Source organism: Amphiura filiformis, chromosome 6, assembly GCF_039555335.1.
Source record: "Amphiura filiformis chromosome 6, Afil_fr2py, whole genome shotgun sequence".
NCBI classification, from domain to species: domain Eukaryota; kingdom Metazoa; phylum Echinodermata; class Ophiuroidea; order Amphilepidida; family Amphiuridae; genus Amphiura; species Amphiura filiformis.
This window is the reverse complement of record NC_092633.1, coordinates 7,918,791-7,936,601: the sequence shown is the minus strand read 5'-3', so window position 1 is coordinate 7,936,601 and position 17,811 is coordinate 7,918,791. Positions and strand designations below refer to the sequence as shown.

Here is a 17,811-nt window from a genome sequence, read left to right as displayed (position 1 = left end):
TTTATGATCTGCAAAAGAATAAGCAGAGTTTCTGGTAGCATTTATTCAATCACAAGTCTCCTTTCCTTAAATCATAGGACATGACTTCACGTGATCTACTACAGCAGCGCGCAACCTTACCAAATGGGGACACTATGTGGCGTATGTCACCTCTCATTACAGCAGCAATAGAGGGCGGTATAGCACTACTTGATGGACTACACCGAGTGAATCCCAGTACTCTAGCTGTGCTACACAGGTGAACAAGTGCAATGAAATGCAATGTTTGTTAGTAATATAATAATTACAAAGAAGGCACAATTGGCAAAAATCATAGAAAAGTCATTGAATTGTGCCGGATTTTGGTAATAGAAATTCTAGAAATTGAATGATAAAATGCCATGGAAAAGATGTGAAATGCATTTTCACACAAAAATAATGAAGGAATGCAAACGAGCCTCAGGGCCCTGCCCATTATGTCGGCTTGACAAGGGTAGTGGAAGTCATATTTAATTTTGTGAAAAGGTCATTGAAAGGCTTGAATTTTTCTTTAATTGATAGCAGTGGGAACCCTGATGATGATTTTAATTTTAGGATAATTTGAAATGAACCATCTTACAATGTATTATTGAATAAATTGTAATTGTAATAATAAATTCTATAAATTGTTGTAATACTATAGTCATAATTATTTTTTACAGATTGGTTCATGACAGAGAAGTGACTCTTTTTGATGGTACCAGGCTTTTGAGACAAGACAAATATGAAGCAATAAAGGAAGAAACAGGGATGAACAATGAAGAAATGGCAAACCGGTAAGCAAAACTTTGACATAATACTAGTTGAATATGTACAGGAACCTTATGTTAAGAATAATTTAACTGATCATTTAACTGAATTTAACTGAATTTGTATGGGAGATTTGGGATGTAGCGTGAACAAGCATGCAAGGTTCCTGATTGGAACTGAAATATTTCGAGTGAGTACTTCAATGTTTTGGATCTGTAACCAGAATCTCATTTGATTAATTGACTTTTGAACGATCCTGATGAATCTCATCAATAATGAATTTAGTTTTAGTGAAATTTGTGTCATTTATCACTTGCATAAATAATCTTGTTGCATGAAGGATGCTTTTTTTTGGATCAAAACAATTGAAAAATGCAAAGATCTGAAGTGTAACACACCCTGTTCATATGGGCTATATTTGGTGTATATATGGTATATTTGTGTGGTGTCTAGTCGCTATGCCAAAAGTTCACTATTATCAAATTTAGGTTCACTTTGACAAATATTAAACAAGGTTAGACAGGGTTAGATTTGACGTTCTGAACCTTATTTCCTATTCGACATGGTGAAACTTATTTTTGACTTAAAACAAAACTTTGACACAGCGGGCATAAACAAGAGTGTAACTTGACCTGCTAGATTCTTCTTATTATGTATTTCATAGTCACAATAATGTGCTGTTGACTGCCATAATTCTGTAAACTAATAAACACTACAATTATGTTTGAGGGGTCATTTTACGTCTTGTAATCTATGATAAAGATATTGGTGTGATTCAAACATCTCAATTATCTAATCACCCAACATCAGTCTCATTTACATACACTGGGCCACAATTTTGCAGACTATTACTTCTTTGTACCTATCTTTTATTTTTTCTACCATTTCAGGATTTTTGATTGGGAGGTCTGATTTTTGGCTTAATTCATTGCTTGCTATTTCTTTTCAGATCAATACATGCCATTCATCCATCATTTAGGATGATTGCCTTAGCTGAACCACCAGTCATAGGTAGTAGTACTCAACAATGGCTGAACTCAGAGCTTCTCACTTTGTTTCTATTTCATCATATAAAACCACTTTCTTATGCGGAGGAACTACAGGTTCTGCAAGGCATGGTAAGTAGTCCTTATAATATTTCTGGAATAACAATTAAAAACTCTCAGCACCATAAAACTAACCCTAACACAAATGCTAAGCCTAAGTGTATGAATGAAATCCCTCCCATCTTTGTATGGGATGATCCCATGTTATCCCATCTGTGTTACCCCATGTTTGCCTATTGGCTTGCTAGTTAAAAATATAGTAAACCAGGAACTTGTCACCATATGTGCACTGGAGCCAGACGAGAGCTTGCTAGCAAGCTCCCATGCAATTTTCCCATAACAATTCTGGCTATTTATGAGATTTATGAGATTTTGGCACAATATCATAGTACAAAAGACAGTAAAATCACAACCTTGATCGGCCAACCCTGATCCTTACTCCATCTTTACAGACATATAGCATATAATTCTAATAGTACAAATATGGAATGAAACATCGGCTACTGACCATACTCCATCTTTTGCATGAGATCATCCCATGCAAAGATGGGATGGATTTCCTTCACAAGCCTAAGCTATCCCCTTAAACTGAGCAGTATCCTAGGCCTTTACTTTAACCCTAAAATACAGGGCGTGTGGGTATTCTTGATTTATGCCTGAGATATTGTAATGATATCAACTCTTTTCATTGGCCAAGCTCTTAATTTATTTCAGGTTCCTGAAGCCACTGAAGAAAGTCTAGAACCACTTCTTAAATTCACTCATCTTCTTCGTAATTCCTCTGATCCTACGGTAAGTACTAAAGCGGTACATTCTAAAAGCAACTCTTTTCAGAACCACCATCTTTTAAGTAGATGAGGGGCAATCTATGCATATATGTGACGTGATCAAGGGGAATGAGTCACATGTCGACCCTGGTCGAAAATGAGTCTTGCATATGTTTCTAAAGAGGGCATTTAGAGCTTTCCGAAACGGAAAACCTCATGTTGATATGACTTTTTGTTGCAAAGTTACGTCAATTTATTAATTGCTGAAAACAATTTCAACACTTTCTTTGCCAATATCTCAAAATCGATATTAGCGACATCCGACTCATTTCCCTTGAACGTGTCACATATTATTGGGCATTGGCAGCCCACTATGTTACTTTGTAGACAAGGGGCAGTATAAATGCAGAACTGTAGTTCTTTTCATGCAGAAGTCGGAGCTAATCCGGATGGACTATTGACAGTTTTATACTTGCCTGAAAATTGAAATCCAAAATCTCTCAGTTGTTATCTGTGTGGCAAGTTAGGCATCACTGTCAATCAATGTTGATGGATATACAAGGCTTTCAATGGAGAATGTGAGAACATTAAATTTAAACCATATCTTGTTAAAATGATGATAAATGATGCGTATGAGCTTTGAGGATTTATTTAATACATTAAACATGTTAAAGGGTAAGTTTAAAGTCAATGCATGTTTTTTTGTTTGTTTTTCAGCTGCATAATTTATCTAGTTCTCTGTCCACAAGAAACCTGCTGAGAATAGTTCACCGTATGTCCAAGTATCCGGATGAGAGCTTACATGAAGCCATAAACAAGGCCTGTTTATCGAGGTATGTGCACATAAATATCAGCCTGACAGGCAATGGTTGTGAACCTTGTTGTTTGGCAGGTAATTTGTATTGATACAATTTGTCTTGCTTAAAACTCCAGAATGTCAGGCAGGGAATAGTTCCTGTATGCTGGACACACATCACTGACAACGGAAGTATTAAAAAATGGCTTAAACTCAGCTTGTATGATGAATTTGCTTTTGGGAAGTGTGTTTAATAATATGATAAAGTGCTTTATAAAATATTGTATTAGTTTTACAAATATATATCCACTCGTATAAATATATGCTTGATTTAATATCACAGGTTTTTACCGCAGCTTGCCCATCAAGCATTGGATACTGTCCTGACTGACAATAATATCCATTCAAAGGTGGCACCATCAGAGGATGATGTAGACATTGAAGAAGCTCTCACATGTAAGGCAATACTAATTATACTCTGTTCCTGGTTATTTGACATTTGCTAATTCCATCTTCTGCGTGATGTTTTTTGTTCTCTTATTAAGTTTGTTCAGTTTATAATAAGCAAAATTTATTTGTTTTTGTTACTGCACATAAGGATGCATGAGTCATTCATTACGCAATGTGCAACTCGCATAAGTGCTGGGCCCTTCTGTGTGCACACCATTCTGTATTAATACACAGATGTTATGAATCTTATTTTTTTTCATGTAAAATAAGCCAAACAAACTTAAGTCTACAGGAAGTCACAATGCAAACTGAGCTTTAATTGTGCCATCATCACATCTTTCTAAGACAGTGTCTCCAAAATTATTTTGACCTATATAAACCCTAATTTGTAATGAAATCATTTCAATTAACATTAAAATGTTTGCAGAAATGGAATGTTAAATAATTCACTACTTATGCATTTTGATCAACTGGCATAGGATGTCTGGGATAAGTGTGATATCATTTGTTCAAATAGTCGATGGTGTATTTATACCCAAAACTTAGCTCAAATTTGACATGTAATCAAAGTATAACTTAAGTCAACTAGTGCTGAACTAGGTGTAAATACATTGCACAAAATTGTTTAATAGTAAGCTTATGCACCATCTGTTTTTGATATCTCTCAGGTAAAGTTAAAGATGGTATGTTGCGGATTGGTCACACTACTATGCCTGTGTATAACCCAGAGAATGGTATGATGGTACCAGATACATTGTTTTATGAGAATGCTCAGGTGAGAAAGCTTATCCATGTACCAGGTAATTTGTCAAATGAGAACTCTTAGATTAGAAAGCTAACTTTCAATTGTAACTGATTTCTTGTAAACAAAATGTAAAGGTTTGAAGACATTTGGTAGTTTGGAAATGGCCAAAATGTCTTGTTTCTATGTTATATTTTTTCAGGAATGTGGTAACTTTTTTCCCATACCTCATCATTAAACTAGTAATTTTCTGTTCATATCAGCCGAAGAACATTGTTATGCCATTGTGTAGTCCAGAAGTTGTTTCTTTTGAGGAATGTAGGTTTTTTGAGATATTTATACTTTGTAATGTTTTTTTTTAAATGTAAGTTGTGTGTAGGAAGTGTTGAGGAAATTTTTAAATAACTAAAACCATTTATATTTATTGTTCCTTCCTGTTTCAGCATTTAGCAATAATGGAGGACATGTTGAAAGATTTTGCTCTTGGTGAGCACCTACTATTAATAGGCAACCAGGGTGTTGGTAAAAATAAACTTGCTGATAGATTCCTTCATCTACTTAACAAACCAAGACAATATCTGCAGCTCCATCGGTAGGTAGTTCTTGTATTAATATACAACCAGGCATTCTACTAACATACCCCACACACATTTATAGCAGGGTTTATCTGTGTTTGCACCACGGCATTTATAGTCTGCGTGGGCTGTTCTTTGTCTCCTTTTTTTGTCTTGCCTGAAAGAAGGCGATTATATATATAATCACTTTTCTGGCTGTATGTATCTGTGGCTGTGTGTATCTGACAGTTTTAGCTCAAATTTTGATTAAATGCTCTCAGGTGAATAGGTTTAACTAATCCTATTGCAACCATTATTATGTTTTGATGAATCCAAGTGTGTGAAAATATTGGATCCAAAACATAATAATGATAAAATTGGATGCTTTACGCCCAATATTTATTCATTGGTCTCGCTATGAGTTTTAAAATATTGGACTCAACTATGTCTTGTCCAATATTTTGTACTGTGGGTACACATATGTATTGGTGGTATATAAGATCACATCTTTTAGCTATCGTGGCTAAAAACTGGAGTTTATTTGATAAACTGTTTAAAGATATGATCTTGAATGTAAATATGGTTGCAGGACCAATAAACACAGGCTATATATGTCCCATCCGTGGATCAATATTTCTATTTTTATCAAAAGTCGGAACATTTTGTAAAAAGTGATATAGTGATTTAATGTGAAAGTTTCTGAGGATTTCAAAAATAGCATTCAAAGTCGGATGGGTCTATTAGTTTTTGAGTTATTGAGAACATTTTACCATACATGTATAACTTGTGAACCGTACAACCTGCCAAATTATTAATATGATTTTTGAAATCATGAGAAAATTTCCCTCAAGACACATGTCTTACTTTTTACAAAAAGGGTTTGATTTTTGAGAAAAATTAGACTAATTGAACTGCAGACCAAAGCATTTAAGGCTCCAAAATCTCAAAATTTGGTGATGAATTGTGTATGTGTAATCAACCAGTATGGTGAGAGAAGTCAACAGAAATTTACACACTTGCTCCTGTAACCATTTTACCTCCAAGATGGTTTTTATTTTATCAAATGATAGCTCGAAGATGTGGCTTTGACGGCGGTAAACAGAGAATGATTTGTTGAAAACACACTATAAAATATTGCCACATTCATTGGGGGTCTTTTTTCTGGGATGCCATGTATAAATGTTGCATCATTGTGTATAAGTTGCACCTTCAAATTATTACCATTATACAAGGTAAAAAATGAATCATAGTTTTAACACTCTTAATTTTTAATCATACAGAGATACCACAGTACAAACTTTGACACTTCAACCAAGTGTGCGGGATGGTGTCATCGTATATGAGGACTCTCCTTTGGTAAGTTCCAGGAACTTCTTGCAGAGTTAAAATCTTAATGCCCTGGTACAGTCAGCATTTTATTTTTGGTTCTGATTGCAAAAATAACCCAACATAAAATTTCTAAACTTGGACTGGCTCAGTGTTATTCATTTTCAATCTCATGTCCCTGATACTTCATAGACTGTGCTGTCATTATAATAATTATTTCTTACAAGATAATTTGCCTAATTGACAAGACCTGAAGCCCATTTTAAAGCTCTCTTTAAGATATGTAATTACCTCTGTAAAAGATTTAATGAGTTTCAAGTGTTTGTCACTTACTTATTAAATTACTTAAATTATTAATGTTTTATTGGTAGATTTATAGTGAAGTTTTTTGGTTTTTTTGATCAAGAATAAATTCCCAAGAGCAGAAAACCTAACACCACCAAACCTGACCTAATCTGACCCATAACTAGACTACCTGGACTGGACCAGACTGTAAATCTATGCCAAATAGAGTTTCATTTCTGGTGCCAGTCCAGTCCAGTCATGTCCTAAGGAAAAGTTTGGTTTGTATTCCCTGCCTGTCGTTGCTCAAGAAATACTGCTAGCATTTAGATATTTTCAAAATACTCCGTTAATTTGCAGTGTGATGGATGGCTGCATCATTCTTAATAGTGAGGTAACTTGTATGGAAAAATAACTTTTATTTAAATGGATTTTTTTATTATTATTATAAAGTGAATGTACTTTTGATTTTAACAGGTGAAAGCTGTCAAGTATGGTCATGTGTTAGTGGTAGATGAGGCTGATAAAGCACCTACTAATGTGACATGTATACTCAAATCACTGGTTGAAAGTGGTGAGATGATACTGGCTGATGGCAGGAAAATTGTCTCAGGTGAGTCTATAAATGAATCTCATTTCCGCATTCCTACACCTCAATGGCAGCCATAGCTGGGTCCCTGTCGGGTATATCCCATCTAAAATATGAAATGATGCGTCATTGGCGGGGATTTTAAGCACCTGTGTTACACGTAGACAATAGAATGATGAAAGTTTACAACACAATACATTACAACATAACATCGATTTTTAAGTGGCTTTAATCCACCCAATTGGGCAGTGACAACACCAGTTTGGTTTGTGTTTGGTGATAGATGCTGTGTAAGGGAATGGCATGAACACTTGTTGAATGGTATGGTATGCATTCCAAAATTGCTGAATATTTAATTGTGACAGAGACCATAGAGAAGAGGTTTCAAATAAATACATTATTACATTTTGGTGCAAATTTACAAATGTCAGCTTTAAGGAACGGCTGCAGTTCATGTTATATACCTCATATATAGATTCTTGTCATCTGATTAGTTGAAAGCGCAGTCATTGAATTAGCTATATGCCCTTAAAATGAACTATTGACCGGTCATGTGTGTCCTGATCAAACTGTGCAATCGCAACATCCACATACATCCATTCGGTATATAAAACAATCGGGTCATAGCATGGTTTTGAGATCACCTTGGGCCTATAATCTTAACCATGCCCCTCATAGCAGTCAATATTAGTATGCTAGATCATAAGTAAAAAATAAATGAAAGAAACTGCAATGAGAGTAACATTGATGTTCATATTGTGTTGGTTCTAGTGTGATCAGGTTTGATCTACTGATCATTACTGAGGACCCTTCCTGAATTTGTCAAGATAGTGCCAGCCAATGAACCAGGTATCCCATTCTTACTTTTGTTAATGTTATTTATTGTGTTTATTTGTTATTGATCTTAGGACGTCCAGGATTGACATCTACTGATCACGTTCTAGTGACCCATCCTGACTTCCGTATGATAGTGTTAGCCAACAGACCAGGTTTCCCATTCTTAGGAAATGATTTCTTTGGTGCACTAGGTAAGAATAGCATTAAATTGGGAATGGGTTACTCTTAAAATCTATGCCACCCTGTGTGTGAGATTAAGATCATGTTTTCCATAGAGAGTGTATGGACGTCTACATTAATGTAGATTTGCTTTGCTTTGTAGCCATCCTAGTTTGGATTTTAAAAAAGTAATGTGACTTTCCTGCAAACCCAGTAACTTGTTTATTTGTGCTTTGTTTTTCATAAATTAGCTTAACTATTATAATTCCAGGTTTAATTTGATATCAAAATTACACTTCCAAGTGAAAAGGTAAATTTGAATGAAAGGTTGCACCTCATCCAATCTTAGCAGCTTATAGTGTTCTTGGCTTTGTGAGGGCAAAGAGACATTTCACAAAGTTCTTAGAGCATTGCATTTTGTGTAACCTGTCAATCATTGTGATTTGAAATGAGTTCCTTGTATTAAACCAAAACCGTTACTTATGATGTATATAAAATACAAAACCTTGGGCCTCAAGGAAGAACAGAAACTTACTTGTATTATCTGCTGATGGAATGGCTTGGGTACAAGAAGAAATACACACATAAACAAACAAACAAACCTTTGTTTGTGATATGGACTTTGTGATGTGTCATAACTTGTGAAGCAGGTGTTGAATCTCTCTGTGAAACCAATTTATGGTCAACAAACATGAAAATGTCTTCTTTGACATGCAGGGAGCTTATGCCTGTGATGCTTTGGCATTACAAAATTGCACATCATTGTCAAATGTTGTCATATGTTTGATTTTGAATTTGTTCATTGCAGGTGATATATTTAGCTGCCATGCAGTTGATAACCCTAATATAGAATCTGAGATGCAGATGTTATCCCGATATGGACCTAATGTACCAGAAAGTATGCTGCGTAAACTAGTATTGGCATTCAGTGAATTAAGGAACATGGCTGATCAAGGCATGATTGCATACCCATACTCAACTAGAGAAGTAGTGAATATGGTGAAGCATTTAGAGGTAAGATGGAAACAATGAAAAGTGGTTTCCAGACTTCACATAATCCCTTGTGTAATGCTGTGGGAATCAATGGCGTAGCCAGCACTTTTTCAGAAGGTGGGCAAAAGGTGGATGGGCAAGCCAAATTTTAAGGGGGGCAAAAAGTATGAAAATCTTACATATCAGGGCAGCCAGCATCCCTGGGAGGGGGCAAGACTTCTCACAGGAGGGTGGGGGAAGCAGCTGCTGCCTTTACCACCCTGGTTATGCCACTGGTGGGAATCTGAGATTGTCAGTCATTGACCTTTGGTAACTTGATTGGGTCATAGATTTTTGGTAACTTGCACCGTTGTATGACCCAATCATTACGTCACACTTCAAAAATGCTTGATCAGGTTATTCTGCTGATGAAGGCTGTAGTAGTAACAACTAATAATTACGGATGTAAATATTTTTGTATTGAGATCAAGAGTTGAAATCCCTCTCTATATAGATTACCAATGCAGATGAACTTTCATGCTAATAATACAGTTTGAAGATTTTACTGTCATTTAAATTGGTTCACCTTTGTGACACTTTTTTTTAGACTTCATTTTCACAAATCAACAACAAATAATGCCATCTTGGTTTAGTCATGTTTATTAAATACATATGTTTATTGTATGTGTTTGATTCAGAATTACCCAAATGAAGGGCTGGCAACTGTAGTAAACAATGTCTTTGACTTTGATGCCTACAACAAGGAGATGAGAGAACAGCTGGTGGAGACATTACACAAACATGGCATTCCTCTAGGAGCTAATCCTGCCAATGTCAACCTGGCTAAAGAGTAAGCGTAATATTGGAAAGGCGTTTTCCTAGTTATATGGCCAGTATATAGTTTTGACGTTTTGTATGTACAATGTATGTGTTTTTTCCTTGTAACAACACTTTGTTTTCTCATTATTTGCTACAATTTTCTGTTCTGTGAATTTCCACTCAAAAGATTAGATTAGCTAATGTTTAGGGATTTGTACTTCTCCCCAAATTTGATGTTGTGGCAATTATTTGACACAGCGGAAAAAAGCATAATTGTCACATCAACAAAATACACACAAAAAGTTGAACTGTACTGAGCCTTTGTCTTTCTATTCCTAAAAACTTCATTGAGACTTAAGTTACAATATGATTATTCAACAACAGTTGATTACATTTGATAGCAGTTTCAATATGTTTGAAATCTGAGAAGTTATGCATATATGATTATCCATGGGAGGTTCTTGGTTGAATTTATATGCTTTCACAATGTTAACTAAGATACAGATATCACATTCAAGTAAGATAGCCTTTCCTCTTACACAGTCAATACATTATACTTCCAACCACATGTCCAAACAACCTCAGACTTGTCTAGCAATAGAGTTCAACTATCTCTGAATTCCATCCACTGATTGCTCTCACATCTGTCACATGTTTACATAACCCATGAAGACAAGTCAGTCCACTTCTATTGGGCTATTCTTATTGAAATCTGATATACCCATGTGGAAGATTGAAGAAAAGTCTTCCACAGAGGGAGTGTGTCTATCAAATGGAACTGGTTTTGGCTAATAATCTTGAAACCCATACTGCCACTGTGTATGGCTTTACCTATGTCTTCCATAACTGGAGTGAGTATTTCTAATGGAAGTTTCCCAATTGCTAGATATTCCACAGGGGATTTTGTTGTGATTTTGATACTCTATTTAAAGCCTTAATGTACGATTTCCGTTTTTATTCTTTATTCAAAATGTTGAAATGATATTAGTAATAACTGCCGGGAAGGGTTGCTGTCCATTTTGAGTTAAAATAACAAGGTAAAATGAAAGAAACCCCACTGGTTATTTTGGCCATTTAATATACAGTTCTATGGGAGGACATATTATCATAATTTTTGTCTCTTTATGATAATATGTCGAACTTTGCTCTGTTGACCTACAAAGACAACAAATTTGGCCGATTCCATTTAGGTGCAAGTTGGGACATGTGTAAACATTACAAATATGCAAACAAGTCAGGTTTGAAAAAAATTAACCAATTTCATATTATAAGATCGTACATTATGGCTTTAATAGCTGGATCTGGTATCCCCCTTTTGGCTGTTAGTCCTGCATTTATTAGTTTATGAGCATGTGAACTCAATCTACTTCCCAGAAATAAATTAAGTGATAATAATAATGATAATTATAATGATAACGATAGTAATAATAAACCAGCATTCATATTTAAATATTCACATACTAAGCATTTAATACTAATTGTCACTAAGCAAATGATACTAATTGTCAGTGCAGTAACATTTAAAAATCTCATGTGAACTTTATCTACTAAATATTTATTTACTGTCAGCTACTCACTGTACCTCCATAAAATTGATTATGTAATGACATGACATTTGATTGTTCCTTGGTGGCAAGGTCAGAAAAAGATGGGTTGTGTGCCTTTAAACACTATTCTGTGATAGTATTGGTCAGTCAGGGAAAATGCTTATCTTGGGAAATTCTGTCTTCATTAAAAGAAGTTAAAAACTGAGATGTTTCATAGCTATAACTTGTGAGGCTGACAAATTCCTCAATATGATAAAGAGTTCTTTGTAACAGCAATAATTGTCCCATAGAAAAAGTGACCCTGCTATTAATGGCCCATTCATTGATTTGCTCATCCGGACGATCGTAAAAAACATCAAAATTCAGATTTGAGTACCTTTGTCATTGTCATAGATGTGCTAACATAACCTGCCAGTGGTTCAGCCGAAAGCCATGTATTTCAAACAAAATAAGGCATTTACATGTACAATTTATATACTGTCAGTATATATATTAGCTACATATATTTGAATGGGCTTCAACTTCGTCAATACTGCTGTTTTCTTTGTTTTTTTGCCAAATTTTTAATTTCAAAAGTACAAAATGACAATTTGAATGACGTATTCTTTACTTTTAAGCAATTTTAAAATTTTTTTAATTTTTGACACTTGTACTGGGATCACTGAATGAGTCATTAATGCCATAAAGTGACTTCTGTAATTTAAATTATTTGAAAGTGTTCAATCAAACTATCTAATAAGGGTTATGACTATTCCATGTCATCGTAATATGTGAGACAACAACTGTAAAGTGGTCATTTTTGTCAATTTCACGATTTTGAGTTTTTCTACATAGACCTTTGCATAAATGAACATTTTCGCGAGTTTTTTTATGTCATTGCTTGAAACCTGAAACGAGCAAAAATAAATGTAGCAGGAAAATGTCCACTTTTACAGTATGTAAAATGTTACGTCTTTACCATGCACACCTTATTATGATATAGGGAACACATAAATCATATTGATGTATATCATTTAAAATTGATTTAAGATACAACTTATGTCTCTAACATGTTTAAAGAGCAACTAAGTTCTGTACTAATTTATGAAAGAGAAATTGATAATAAAAGAATATTTTCTGGTAAACTGTGTTTGTGTGTTTTTATTATATGTCAGCAACTTGAAATTGTACGCCAAAGAAAAACAATTTTGCTTGAATTCTTTTATTATTGGTTCACTTTCATGAATTGGTAATTTATCAATATGTTAGGATGTTCAGTATTTCCTGGAGTTTGTGAAATCAAAGGTTACTCCCATTTCAACAACAACAACCAAAAACAGGAATTACACTTAAATGATAATATTTTTATGAGTCTGGCAGACTGCCAAATCTGTGTGGATTGGTCTCTGTGCATGAATTCTCTTGAATCGGCGAACAGTGGCTCATTGGTGTATGGCCAGAGGGTAGCATATTAATATTCAACACTGATTCAGCGCGATAGGTGAGTGAAAGAGGCCGGCATACAGGCAATTCCTTGTTCACTAATTCAAGAGAAATCATGTGTAAAGACATCCTAAAAGTAAGTGGACTCTGTGTTTTTGCTCGTAATTCAAGTAATTATCAAGGGATTTATACATTTCTTTTGTCATAATTAAACCAGAATCTTAAAATTCAGTTTCAATTTAGCAATTTTTTTGTAGCTCAATCAGATACTTAACATTACACTGCTCATTTAATTCCCTTGAAAGGAAATGAGTATTGTTAAAGGTGTTTCTTTATTTCACAAACTCAATTAAATATCAAAAGGAAATGAGTATTGATATGTGTTTCTTTATTTCACAAACTCAATTAAATATCAATTAAAATATAATAAAAAGTGAAAGCTTTATAATAATTTTTTTTAAAGTAAATATTTAAAAATATATAATTAAAAAGAAAGCATAACATGTGCAAAGTTTGTAATTTTAGAAAATACAGATTGAAGAAAAACAGCTTCTGACCAATTTCAACAAGTACACCTTTGTTTAAAATTGCCAAAATAGACAATTTCCCCCCAAATTTGTTTCAAAATGAATACTTAAGAATTAAGTTTGGTGTCCAATAATAAGTTTCTTTACATAGCTGCAAGAAATGTTGATATCCAAATTATATACCATTGTTGCTATATGTAATTCTCAGACACAGGTGTATATGCCAGGCATCTTGTCTATGGTTATGGCTACTTAGTAACAACATTACCTAATGTGATTGGTTAAATTTTTTCAAATAGTTCAAATCTATACACACCCCATTGGAAGACATGACCTTAATCTCCTGCACAGTGGGTATATAAATTTCAAATGGAGTAACCCATTCAGGTAACCCCCACTTGAAATTCTCACTCCATGTGTTTGTGAGATTAAGGTCATACACACTCCCTGTGTGAGTGAGATTAAGGTCATGTCTTCTATAGGGGGTGTATTGCTTTCAAAAGTACATATCATGTCTGAGAATTGAATATGAGGATAGTAGAGTTCACTGACTAAGAGATATATGACAGAAATGGTTCCATTTACTTACCGGACACTATTGATATGGATTTCACAAATACTATACCAAATCGCAAAATAATGTTCTCATAGTTGATAAAAGAACATTATAATGAAGTTAAGTTTCAACATAATTGCATCAATATCTGAATCTTCTGTTTCTTTTCTAACCTGTTTTTGAATTGTTGGTATGTTGAAAAGTGCTACACACCAATGTAGAGCATAGATGGGGGGGGGGACAAATTGGCATCATAGTGTAATAAAACTATTTGTATAAACATTTTGTAGACTAGAGAGTTAGATATCTAATATGCTTATTTGCATCTAGGTATGCCTTGCCTGCACCTCAACTATCATGTCATTGGAGATATACCAAAGGGAATAACCGTCGCAAGTTGCTGTGTCCTGTAGAAAAAAGGACTCTTAAAGTTAAGGTGAGAATACAGTAATAATGGAGTTTTCAAGATCAAGTCAAAAATGCAAGCTTCACTCAACTAATAGCTTTGGTATTAAGTGTGTGTGTTTAAAGACATCAGTTATACTCTGATCAGCTCTTAATCGGCGGAACTCATAACATTGTGGATTGATATAGAATAGCGTACAAACAGCTTGGTGCACCACCTACTCGAATTGCACCCTGCTTTGTGTATTGCTTGACTGACACCCGCTTTTGTGAATTCACGCAGGTGTAATTTGGGACTTTAATTGATGTGCGGAAAACAAAAACCGAATGATTCTTGTCTATTACGAGCTGATCATAGTATAGGTGTGCATAGAAAAAAGCTACCTCAACACGTTGACATTACTAATTGCAGTAAAGAAAAACTAGTATAATAGGGTAAGATACAAAGTGAACAATTTTAAGTGAACTAAAAATCAGAAAAAGACAAGTATAAACTGCCCCTTGGTATATGTAATCAACCAGATACCAATATAAAAAAGCCAGATAATATGAAATCTGTTGGCCTTTATGTCCTAATTCTTTATCATTGTGAAGGTTGTTTCTGTATTACTTAGCACCAATTTCATGACAATTTGAAAATTCTTTACAGAGTTGACTTAACTGTCAGTTTTGGTGGGAGTCAAAAGAACTCTTTCTAAACTTTTATTTTTCATTGATTTTCAGGGTCCAGCATATTCATATGTAGATAAACTCCCATTAGAAAGAATAGCAGCAAGATCGAGTGGTTTTACAGAACAACTTTCATGTTGGAATATTCCATTGAAGGAAACTGGCATGGTGTCTGATGTCACAGTGTCTCAAGGTGAGTATCAGTATGTAGGTCAGAGGTGACCACCCAGTGGCACATGGACCACATATACGGCCCTTGATGATGTACAATGCAGCCCTCAAAACCTTTTCTTACAAAAATATATTAAATGATTAGTATAAACCGAAGTTATTAAAAACTCTGTATGCAACCTGTCAAACTGTCTCAACTTTGCAACGTTGATAGCCCATGGGTCCAAACAGGTGGGCCACCCCTAAAAAGAATGCAGGCAATTAAAATATAAGCAAGTTTGCAAATGATATAGATAACCAAATTGTCTTTAAGGCAGGCCATCAGACAGATTGGGCTATTCCATTTAAAATCCACACTACCCATGTGGAAGATTTTAGAAATATCTTTCACAGAAGTAGTATGCATTTCAAACAGAATGATTGAACACATTGGTTAACTCAATTTGAAACTGGCCTTCACTCTGTAGAAGATTCAGGTTGAATCTTTCTCAGAGGGTTTATGAAATTCAAATGGGGCTGCCATTTGAAATTCATACTCTTAACTCATTCCATCTGGCACCCCTGTCACTTTGTGATTTAGCACCAAGATATGCCCAAATACGGATGGTGCCCTTTATACTATTAAAATAAAAGTTTCTGTTTTATTTCTCAATATATTTTATTTTGCTACACTTAAAGGAAGGTGACCCAATATGGGTAAAGTGGGGGCTGATGCTGTCAATGGGGTCATCCACCTTTAATATGTAATTAATACTTTGGTATTATAGAAATTGATAACTATTTTTGATGACTATTGTTCTGTTTGAATTGTTTATGAAAGGTGTGGTCCACTGCTATATATTATTAGAGCACTGTGGCCTAGTGGTTTGGGTATTTGGCTCATGATCTCCAATTTAATCAATGCCTTCTTTATGTCTAATCCAGATCCCAATGATGAGACCATTCATGTTGTAACATGTAGTCCAGTCGGTGTATACCATATGCCACGTAAGCAAAGAGATAAGATGTACTACTCAGACTTGTACAATGTCTTCCCTGGCTTGGTTAGGAAAAGTGTCAAAGCAGCTGCTCTTGGACCAGAATTGAGTGGACATATTGTTATCCATGAAGAGATTGTGAGTATTGGGTTTAGGGTTTTATCTTTTTTTTTTCAATACATGAAAAATATCAATGATACTGCTTAAATTACTTTTTAATAAACAATGTTTTGAAGGAAAGAGTAAGATTGATGTAAAGAAATATGAAATTTAATATAAGCAGGATCATTGGGAATTAAGTAAAAATTAAGGGGGTGACCAAGTAGGAAATGATAGCACTGAAAAAAGATAAAGTGTGATGGCTAAAATTGTCTATTCCAAAGCTGGCTGAAGATTAAACCTTTTCCATTTCCATTCAAGATGGATTATGAAATTGCTAGTCATGTGGATCATAGACTGATATTAGATTGTGACTTCTTACTAACTAACACAAACCAAAAGGAAAGAAGATTTGGCATACAGCTCTTTTGTTGCCATTTAGAGCAACTACAAACTCTTTTTTGATGATTACCTTTGCAGGGTAATGTGGTCCTGGTTCATAATACCAATACAGCAGAACTGAATCGTCTTTACCTTGAGTCAGCTTTAGATACTGCTAAGGACAAGATCATGAGACGCTTCAGTAGTTCCGAGACTAAGACATACAAGATGTGTTCAGAGTTTGCCCATGAGAATTGGGTTGCTTTCTATCAACAGGGAGGGTAAGTATTGATCTGTTTTGCAGTGAGCCCAAAACACTCTGATTTTCACTGATATTTGCGGTACAAAGTCTTGAAGCCAGGTCTATTTCCAAAAGATGGGCATACAGAAAAAATATATTAACAAATTCTCACCTACCTTTCCTCATGTGAATATAAGACTTAATGAAATCATATTTGGTGCATCAGTTTAAAGGTGTAAAATTACCAGATTTGCGACTGAATCGTGCTGATTCAAACATATCTTCTTGGCTAGTCTGAATTACAGACTGCATTGGACTTATCACCGGGCTCATCGTGAATATACATTAAGAAAAACATAAACCTGGGTGGGAGCAAAACTATGTGCTATGTAGATGTGGAGTAAAGTGCCCTGCTTTCCACAAAGTACTATCGTTCATGGCCTTTGTGTTATGATAAAAGAAAAGGCCATGATGTTTTGGGCTATTTTGCAGTATACTTGTAAGATTGTGCCTTAGTTGTTTGAGATGATCACTCGATAAAATAATATTAACTGTCTATTATGATGGTTGAAATATAATTGCAAGGTTAAAAGATGGATTACTCCATTTTCGAGTCAGTAGTTAGACAAGTGAGTGAGTGGCTTTTTACTTATTTGCTTGCTTGCTTACTTCACAAATATTATTTCTTCCCTGGTTAATTTATGTTTAC

At 34.7% G+C, this 17,811-nt stretch overlaps 1 protein-coding gene across 1 annotated transcript in view; it reads left to right on the top strand.

Annotated features, from left to right (window-relative positions):
- LOC140154918 (von Willebrand factor A domain-containing protein 8-like) overlaps positions 1-17,811 on the top strand; it is a 54,754-nt gene that overhangs the window by 19,839 nt on the left and 17,104 nt on the right. Inside the window, 17 exon segments of the mRNA XM_072177581.1 lie at positions 78-238; positions 681-794; positions 1,718-1,886; positions 2,529-2,606; positions 3,299-3,414; positions 3,721-3,833; positions 4,496-4,602; positions 5,013-5,161; positions 6,404-6,479; positions 7,209-7,344; positions 8,229-8,348; positions 9,125-9,330; positions 9,987-10,138; positions 14,490-14,595; positions 15,288-15,426; positions 16,329-16,519; positions 16,961-17,142. Coding sequence (XP_072033682.1) covers positions 78-238; positions 681-794; positions 1,718-1,886; positions 2,529-2,606; positions 3,299-3,414; positions 3,721-3,833; positions 4,496-4,602; positions 5,013-5,161; positions 6,404-6,479; positions 7,209-7,344; positions 8,229-8,348; positions 9,125-9,330; positions 9,987-10,138; positions 14,490-14,595; positions 15,288-15,426; positions 16,329-16,519; positions 16,961-17,142 — 2,315 coding nt within the window.